The sequence below is a fragment of the Ylistrum balloti genome, unplaced genomic scaffold, assembly GCF_031769215.1.
Source record: "Ylistrum balloti isolate Yb309-2 unplaced genomic scaffold, AGI_CSIRO_Ybal_v1 Utg370498, whole genome shotgun sequence".
Taxonomy (NCBI): Eukaryota; Metazoa; Mollusca; class Bivalvia; order Pectinida; family Pectinidae; genus Ylistrum; species Ylistrum balloti.
The window spans coordinates 10925-20634 of record NW_026782323.1 but is presented as its reverse complement, the minus strand read 5'-3'; the positions used below and the strand labels follow the sequence as shown (position 1 = coordinate 20634).

Below are 9710 nucleotides of genomic sequence, written 5' to 3'. Positions count from 1 at the left end.
ACGGACAGACAGACATCGGAGAAAGGGTTGGACTGAGTGACATCACAATGAAAGACATACGGCAGGACAGAGAGAAGAAACACACAAAGACACACAGGCGGACAGATACATACAGGGAGGGAAAGCGAGAGTAGAAATGAAATAGATCCGAGAATTTCCTTTAATTAAATCATTTAGAAAAAAAGAAAACACTATTTCAGTTCTTACGTGACTGAAAACACATACCTGGAGTTGAAATTAGAATTAAAACAACAACAAAAAAGTCAATAATTTTCCACATCGACTCTTACAACTTAAACAGTCGTCTTTAACTATTGGTAATACGCATCATTTTAGCTGACAACATTGATACTTGAAGTTCAACATAAGTGGTAATTGTGCAGATTATAAATGACGAACATAGCATCTCGTCAGAACTTATACACGTGTACGTTAGTATATGCAGTCATGTCACGTAAACGGGGATATTTTAGAATTGAATGAATTTCGCCGTAAAACAATCTAGAAACTCTGAATTGTTCCTGTATTGATTATCTGAACTGCAATATAACATTGAACAAAACCTTAATCAAACTTATCAAATGTAATCAACATTATTTATTAATAATTACCAACACGATATACATGTATATCTGTTTTGGAACTGCATAGTTCAATCGCCAATCAGTGGCTGCCAAACATTTTATAAACTTAAACATTTGAAAGGTCTCATTTTCATTTGGTTGGTTGTTCCCTAAAACTCATTGGGGCACAGTAATTAATGATTTTAAATGAACTACGACCAGACGAAACAAAAGCAGCCAATCACCGCCCTGCACGTAAATCGCAAATTAGTATCCTTAAGTGATAAGTCCAAGTCCGTGGTGAAACCAGACAGATAGACAGGCAGACAGACAAACAGAGTGTGGGTGTGGGTGCGCGCGCGAAACGACTTTTTTTCACACAAAATGTTTACTTTCAAGCGACAAAATTTGCACATCACGACAGAAAACTCTCTATGTCGTCATTATTCTGAACATGTGCGCCTATAGGTTACAAATAATTGTATTTCAACTACATTTCAAATACTTTATGGATTTAGTCCTAATGACACATTTCGGTGCTGATGAAACTGTACATTCGAAGTTTGTAGCTGGGTTAAGTTCGTACGTTTTTTTGTTTCGTTTTCTTTTTACAATATAACAATTTTACAGGGGAAAATTCTTGATACGTGTTATAAGAAAGGAATGCTTAATTATTCTCAAACAACTTGGTATCTTACATCTAACTCATGTCTTAAACTGTATAAATCTTCATTGTTTCATATAGGATCCCAAAATACATTTGACACAACGTGATCGTAGTAAACACCATCAACAATCAGTGGCGAGATCTTGTCTAATTTTGTGCATTTATTATTTAAAAAACATCCATGGAATGCGTATCTGTGACACAAATTGAAAATATGGGGCATGTACACCAGACCAACAGATGAGCTCAGCCTTTCCACGGTCAAATGTGCGTCAGTTCCTGTTAAATCATTGTCCCGAGTATTCTGATATCCCGTTAACTCTGAGTTCTGAGTGTTCTAACATCCTTTTAAATCTAACCCCTGAGTATTCTGATATCCCATTAAATCATTGTCCCGAGTATTCTGATATCCCGTTAAATCATTGTCCCGAGTATTCTGATATCCCGTTATATCATTGTCCCGAGTATTCTGATATCCCGTTATATCATTGTCCCGAGTTTTAAATCTGAGTCCTGAGTGTTCTAATATCCTTTTAAATCTACTCTCGGAGTATTCTGACATCATAATAAATCTCAACCGTGAGTATTCAAGCATCCTATATAGTCTGACACCTAAGTATTCTGACACTTTGTTAAATAGGAGCTCGGAGTATTCTGATATCATGTTAAATCACATTCCGGAGTTTTCTGACACATGTACAACAGAATATATATAAAAACAGACAAAATACAATATCAATGTAATTTTATGTATTTTATTGCTGATTAAATGGCAAACATACAATACACAGAGATAGGGTTACGGCATAATTTAATATAATCAGATACTTTTAAAACGGAGATTATCCAAAGGTATTAACTAAAAATATTTAACAGAAATGTTTTTTTACCACTTTTTTTCCCCGGGAGGAATCAGCTATGTTTTTACACATTAAAGTAAATGTCATATTGATTTTTACACACACATATATTGTTTACAAAGTGAAGGGGGTTTCAGCTGAGTGGTATTCTACTGAGGACCTGAAGACAGACATTGTGATGTTCTAAGTTCTGTCTAATCAGGATCATTAACAGGATAACTTATTAGTGAATTGCTAAAAAGTTTTTGTCCAAAACAGTGAATTTTGACATTTAAAATATTTTGAATTTTGCTAATGAACATCATTCATTTAAATGGTATTGTTTTTGTGATATGTAAATGTTAATTACAATGTTAGTTACCATGGTTACTAACCAGAGTAACATATATCTGTAACACACTGTACTGTAGTAGTACTGTCACACACTGTACTGTAGTAGTACTGTCACACACTGTATGTAGTAGTACTGTTACACACTGTACTGTAGTAATACTGTCACACACTGTACTGTAGTAGTACTGTCACACACTGTACTGTAGTAGTACTGTCACACACCGTACTGTAGTAGTACTGTCACACACCGTACTGTAGTAGTACTGTCACACACTGTACTGTAGTAGTACTGTCACACACTGTACTGTAGTAGTACTGTCACACACTGTACTGTAGTAATACTGTCACACACTGTACTGTAGTAGTACTGTCACACACTGTACTGTAGTAGTACTGTCACACACTGTACTGTAGTAGTACTGTCACACACTGTACTGTAGTAGTACTGTCACACACTGTACTGTAGTAGTACTGTTACACACCGTACTGTAGTAGTACTGTAACACACTGTACTGTCACACACTGTACTGTAGTAATACTGTCACACACTGTACTGTAGTAGTACTGTCACACACTGTACTGTAGTAGTACTGTCACACACTGTACTGCTGTCACACACTGTACTGTAGTATACTGTCACACACTGTACTGTAGTATACTGTCACACACTGTACTGTAGTAATACTGTCACACACTGTACTGTAGTAGTACTGTCACACACTGTACTGTAGTAGTACTGTTACACACTGTACTGTAGTAGTACTGTCACACACTGTACTGTTGTAGTACTGTCACACACTGTAGTGTAGTAGTACTGTTACACACTGTACTGTAGTAGTACTGTCACACACTGTACTGTAGTAGTACTGTCACACACTGTACTGTAGTAGTACTGTCACACACTGTACTGTAGTAGTACTGTCACACACTGTACTGTAGTAGTACTGTTACACACTGTACTGTAGTAGTACTGTTACACACTGTACTGTAGTAGTACTGTCACACACTGTACTGTAGTAGTACTGTCACACACTGTACTGTAGTAGTACTGTCACACACTGTACTGTAGTAGTACTGTTACACACTGTACTGTAGTAGTACTGTAACACACTGTACTGTAGTAGTACTGTCACACACTGTACTGTAGTAGTACTGTCACACACTGTACTGTAGTAGTACTGTCACACACTGTACTGTAGTAGTACTGTCACACACTGTACTGTAGTAGTACTGTCACACACTGTACTGTAGTAGTACTGTTACACACTGTACTGTAGTAGTTTTACATTGTAACCCCCAAACCCTACCCACAGAACATCGTCCCTGTCTATACCTACAGCCCATGTCACCACTCTGTCTGTGTATATGATCCTGAGGAACTCACCACCTCCACTGAGGAGTAGGACACTACAGTTGTTACTGTCCCCTATGATGAGGTTCCCCACACTGTCATACACCACACCCATGGGGTTAAATCTTACACGTCCTGTTTGTGGTGTTTGTTTATATGTACTGGGGATGTCACCTCTATATACAAACACTTCCTGGAAGTCAGTATCCATGACAACAACACGTTGATTTCCATCACCACCGTCACTCACATCGTTGAAATCAATCACTGTGACATTGTGAGTTACTGGACACTCTGACATCCTCCATGGTGAATACACTAATGGTTTCCCAGTCCCTACAGCCATTGTAGTGAGTACCATTTGACCTTGTGTAGTAAATTTACAGATGTGTTTGTCCATCCCCACAATGATATGGTTACTGGCTGTAACACATATACACCTGGGTCTCTCCTTGGTTCTGAATTTGTTTGTAAGTCGTCCTGATACCAGCTCCATGATGTTGTTGTCCCAGTCACAGACCCACAGTGTGTGTGTTGTGGGTGATAGACTGATGCCATTGATGACAGCCGTGTGTTTGACCTTCTGTACTACTTTACCTTCCCTGTTAAGGAGAGTTAATGTATCACTGTAACCCCTGATCCACACCTGACCATCAGTGGTGGGACATATAGACCAAATGTAACATGGAGACTCCCACTCCTTCACCACTTTGGTCTCTGACAGTAGTGCTTTACTTATCACTGCTTTCTTCCCTTTTACTCCTGTTTGTTGTTGTTTAGAGGATTGTTCCTGGTCACCTGATGCTACGACTGACCACTCCTGGTCAGCTGATGTTTGACCTGAGGTGGTAACTGTCCCTAAGGCCAGTTGTAGATGATGTTGTGGAGTTGTGTTAGGTGTGAAGCTGGCCGTACCCAGGACAGGATTCACTGGGAGATGTATTGACGGATGTATTTCACACTCTGTGTCATAGATTTCCAGGTGAGAACCTTGCTGGAGGGCCACCTTACATTCCTGTAGTTGTTGTTTTAGCTGCTTGTTGTATGTCTCCAGGTCTTTTTTGTACTTAAGAATCAGCCTGGCATTGTCCTCTTCCATCTGTTTGTAAACTGAGAGTGTCTGTGCTGTAAGCAAATCAAGGTCTTGTTTAATTTTATCTGTTTGAGATTTTAACTTGAGTGAAAATTCCTCAAAATTGCTGGTGTTGTTTTTAAGGAGTGTATCCACAGAAGATATATATTCCCTGACTTGTTTCAGGTCATTTTGTTCTGTTTTATCAATAAAACTTTTGATATTTTGTTTCTTTTGAGGAGTAATTGCACTGAGTTCACAAACATCATGACCTTTGTGAGTTGATAGTAAACATGTAAGGCAGATAAGTTGATCACATTTCTCACAATAAAGTTCCAGCGGTTTCTCTTTATGTTGAATACATGTTTTCTGACCTTTAGGACGGAAAGCGGTTTGACCGATGGGTGTTGCCATGGTGAAGATCAGTGAAATCTGAAAAGAAAAAAAAAGACTTGTTATATATATTTGTAGATGTTAAAGTAACAAAAACAAAATTGCATTTTCATAAAATAATAAAAGACCCTACAGGTATATTGGTGTACACCACTGTTTGATTTTAATTTGTTCTTTAAAATCTTTCCCTTCTTTTCTCATGTTTCCTCTATTTTTGCTCTTTTATGAAATCTGAATAATCCTTTTAAGACATAGAAATTGTAATATTTTACTGGGAAATCCAAGATATCTGTCAACCATGTTGTTTCTCTGACCAGTTCCAAAATAAAAAGGCAAAACTAGGGGCCAAACAGAAACCTACATATGGAATTTGAGAAAGATCCATCCAGTAATTCTCAAGAAAGAGAAATTATTTTTCTTAGCAAAAATTCCAAGATGGCTACTTAGCACCTACTGTGTTTTTTAATCAGTCCCTAAATCAAAATAGCAAAACAAGGGACCAAGTGGAACTACAGATGAGATTCAACAAAGTTTCATTCATTACTTCATCAAGAAATAGTAATAACAAACTTTCATTGTCAAAATCCAAGATGGCCACCAGCTGTTAACAGCCATTTTATTTCTACTGATCAATCACAAAAGAAAAAGACAAAAAGGCACAACTTGTGACTAAGGAAAACCTACATATTAAATTTGATCTCTAAAGAAATACACAGACCACAGACATAGGGCATTTTAAATAACCCACCATCATCAGATGGTGGGCTAATGAAAGGTACACAAACATTATATATGTAAGATTGGGTGAAATCATGGCACCTCATACAGCATTCATAACAAGATAATTTGGTTTTCTACAAACACACAGCCTCACCAATGTGAACCCATACATGAAGTATAAAGTCCCAGTGATTAGAAATGTAGGACAACTTTTTTCTTTAATTCAGATTAAATGTCAAATGCAGACAGAGTGACCTGTTTTTGATAAAAGACACATCTCAGCAAATATGACATACTAGTGACAAGTAGTGTAGGTGATACGGCTTGGACACATTCCCAAAATTAATTACATGCAAAACTCACCTTTTATATATGCCTTCAGCAAAACATGCTGGATATGAATTTTTCAAAATTAGGTCACCAAAATTTCTGAAAATAGCAAAAACAATATCTAACCATCCTTGAACATACAAAGAATTTGTAATATGAAGATTACATAACAAGAGGCCCTAGGCCTTAACAGTCATCTGAGTATAAAGACCTATAAGAAAAAGGCCAAATAGGCCTGAATTGCTCAACTACTCTAAAGCTTACAAAGAGGACATTGTAGGTTCATAAAAATATTTTCTGAAAACTTGAAATCCTCTTCCATATACATGCTTCTACACAGATACCATGACCCCGGACCTATTGCTTGTTGAAAGAAATTATTAAGATCTCGACCCCTTTGACCCCAGAGATCTTGAAAGCAGATCGTGGTCAATCATTTGAATAAATTTGGTAGTTCATCATCAAACTATGATAAAGATCCAATATCAAGAGCCTGGACCTTTCGGTTATTGAAAAAAAGTTGTTAAACAATTTTACCATATTTGACCCCTGTGACCTTTAAAACAAGGTCAATCAAATGAACTCAAATGGTAAACCCTTCAGCCCAGCATGCCACAGATCCAATATCAGCACCCTGAGCCTTTTGGTATATGATAAAGTTGTTAAAGATTTCAACATATTTGACCCATGTGACCTTGAAAGTGGGTCAAGGCCATTTATTTTAACAAGGTAGCCCGTTCTCATTGCATGCTACAGGTCCAATATCAGCACCCTGATTTATTGGTTACTGGGAAGAAGTTGTTTACAAGATTTCAACATATTTGACCCCTGTGACGTTGAAAGTCAGTCAATAATTTTAACAAACTTGGTAGCATTTCATCCCATCATGCTACAGGCGAAATATAAGAACCCTGGGCCTTTTGCTTATTAAGAAGTCATTGGAATGGAAAGTTTATGCATGGTACATGGCGGTTGGCACAAGACAATGGATAAAACACAATTGCCTAACAAGCGATTATTGTCTTCGGCTTTGATTATCAACCAGGTACGAGATCATACTTACTGAGGACGTGTGATTGTTCTGGTTCTTAGATCATAATATCACAGATCAATCAATTTTCCACACCACTTACCAAATGTTTTACCAAATTTTCTACTGGACAAGTGCTTTCTGTTTCATCACCAACTGTGACTCACCACACTGCTATCTTTAACCTATTCAATAGATAAGGAAACATAATGAAATTGTGTTATGTTTGCTTGATGTAGTCCAGGCATTTTATAGTTTACCTCAAACTTACTGCATCAGCTTATAAAAGAAAATTGTTCATTATTTGTATGTTTTACTTTGGGTTTTTTGTCAAATTTTTGTTTGTTTTTCAAGATTATTTGGTTGTTTATTTTGCTGTTTTTTGTTTTTTTGTTTTGAAATTTTTGTGTTTGTTTTTCATTTGATCGTAATAAAAAGTTTGCCAAAAATCTACTTTTGGAAACCTCTTATGTACCAATGGATATGGGAAACTATCAGTATTGTAGGACCAATATATACACAGCAAAGATCAACTACAAAAAGCAAATGAAAAACATTGGGAAAATATTGTACCATTAATTCCTGATGCATGCTTACAAAAGTATCGCAAGTCAGAATAATATACATCCTTTTCATGCCATTTAAGAGAAATACATGTACATCATTTACCAAAATAAATACAACTGTAGCAATAAAGTAAACATTCCTTATCAATATGTCACTGGAATAACACAGTTTATGTTATTTTAATAAAGTCTACTAAAAAGACCAAAAAAAAAAAAAAGAAAAACTTGTCTAGTCATTAAACAATGGAAGAAAACTGCAATACATAAATTTTTGAAAAACCATTTAAAGTTTTAAAGAGAACAAAAGCTGTCAAGTAATAAACAAGAGGCCCATAGGTCTTTCTGACCAGGTGAGCTAAAAAGGAAATAATGGAACTAGATTCAAATATTTAAAATAACTAAGGGAAATAACTCTTCTAAATATTGTCAAGTCTAAATTCTATTTAGGAATGCTGCTTTAAAGTTGAGAGAGATCTCATAAAAAAAAATTCAATACTGAACAAAAAGGCATCAACTTTTTGTAAAAATAAATATGCTGTTCAGGAAATACAATTTCACCAAACTTAACACAATTACAATACAAAATACATCAAATGATTTACTCCATATATTGATTTAAAATCAAACCAACCAGGGGAATATGGAAATCCTGCATCTGTAATATCATTATCCTTTCTGGAGAAGTGGCTTTTCCTAAAGGCCAGAAGACAGAGGAACAGACTGATGAAAAATGGACAAACTGGTCTCAGAGCAGTAGAACTTGTATATCAATTAATCAAACTCAGATGTTTTTAAAGCCATTCCAGATTGAGCCTCCAGTTGTAACTATGTTGGTCCAATGAAACAAACACCCCTATTATAGTGCATTTGCACCCTTGAAGTGTCGTGAAATAGACAATCCTGAAACTTACATTTTTGCGTTGATTACATTTCCCCAAGTCAAGGTTCATGTAAAAGGTTGAATAAATACTTTCAATGTTTATAATATATGTATAACCAAGCATTTGGGCTGAAAATGGCTGTTGAAGTCAAAATCGTTAATTTTGTGTTTTTTATGTCTATAAAAATTTAATTATTATACCTATACCTGTAAGCTGTACTTTAAAAAAATAAATGAAAATGAATACAAAAACATTGGAAATGGTAATAATGAGTCAAAATGCCAAGAGGGTGAACAGTGCTATGTTTTGTGATTAATTAAAACACAAGTTTTAAGAGATGGGTTAAAAACTGAAAGTGAAATAAAATGCTGAAAGAACAAAAGGCAACAAGGTTTTGAAATACTGTTGAATCAAAATGCTGTTCAAGAAAAAAAATTTGTGTTAAAAATACACGAGGTCCCAGAGGATCTTTTCCCTTCTTCTCTCTTATCTTTTCTGATTTTGCTCTTAACGATAAGAAATTTGAGCATTCCTTTGCAGAAATAGCAATGATAATCTTTACCTGCCAAATCCAAGATGTTTGCCTGGAAGCCATTTTGTTTTTCTGATCAGTCCCGAACTCAAACAAGCACAACTCGGGACAAAGAGGAACCTATACATAAAATTTGAAAAGATTTATGCATCAATTTGCTAGAAATAGCGATAAAACACTTTTCAAAATCAAAATCCAAGATGATGGCCATTTTCTTTTTCTGACCAGTACAAAAATCAAACAGGCACAACTAAGGATCAAAGGAAATATACACATGAAATTTAAGAAGATCTATAAATAGTGATAACAAACTTTCAAAATAAAAATCCAAGATGGCTGCCTGTCAGCCATTTTTTTTTCTGATCAGTCTAGGGAAAAAGGGAAACCTATATATAAAATCTGAGAGAAATCT

At 35.8% G+C, this 9710-nt stretch overlaps 1 protein-coding gene across 2 annotated transcripts; it reads right to left on the bottom strand.

The window, feature by feature from the left end:
• Positions 1 to 3203: 3203 nt before the first annotated feature.
• Positions 3204 to 9416, bottom strand: LOC132555486 (uncharacterized). Of its 2 annotated transcripts, XM_060219836.1 has the most exons (4): positions 9329 to 9416; positions 7423 to 7504; positions 6323 to 6388; positions 3204 to 5278 (listed from the first exon to the last, which is right to left on the bottom strand). In XM_060219836.1, exon 4 carries the CDS (start codon positions 5258 to 5260, stop codon positions 3683 to 3685), a length of 1578 nt encoding a protein of 525 aa, XP_060075819.1. In that variant the 5' UTR covers positions 5261 to 5278; positions 6323 to 6388; positions 7423 to 7504; positions 9329 to 9416; the 3' UTR covers positions 3204 to 3682. The 2 variants fall into 2 exon arrangements, with proteins under 2 accessions (XP_060075819.1, XP_060075818.1); XM_060219835.1 differs by lacking the exon at positions 9329 to 9416 and having other exon boundaries at positions 7423 to 7636.
• Between the last annotated feature and the right edge of the window lie 294 nt (positions 9417 to 9710).

Bases quoted from the DNA above. Each gene is read 5' to 3' on its own strand.
- LOC132555486 (XM_060219836.1), bottom strand. From the start codon at position 5,260: ATGGCAACACCCATCGGTCAAACCGCTTTCCGTCCTAAAGGTCAGAAA.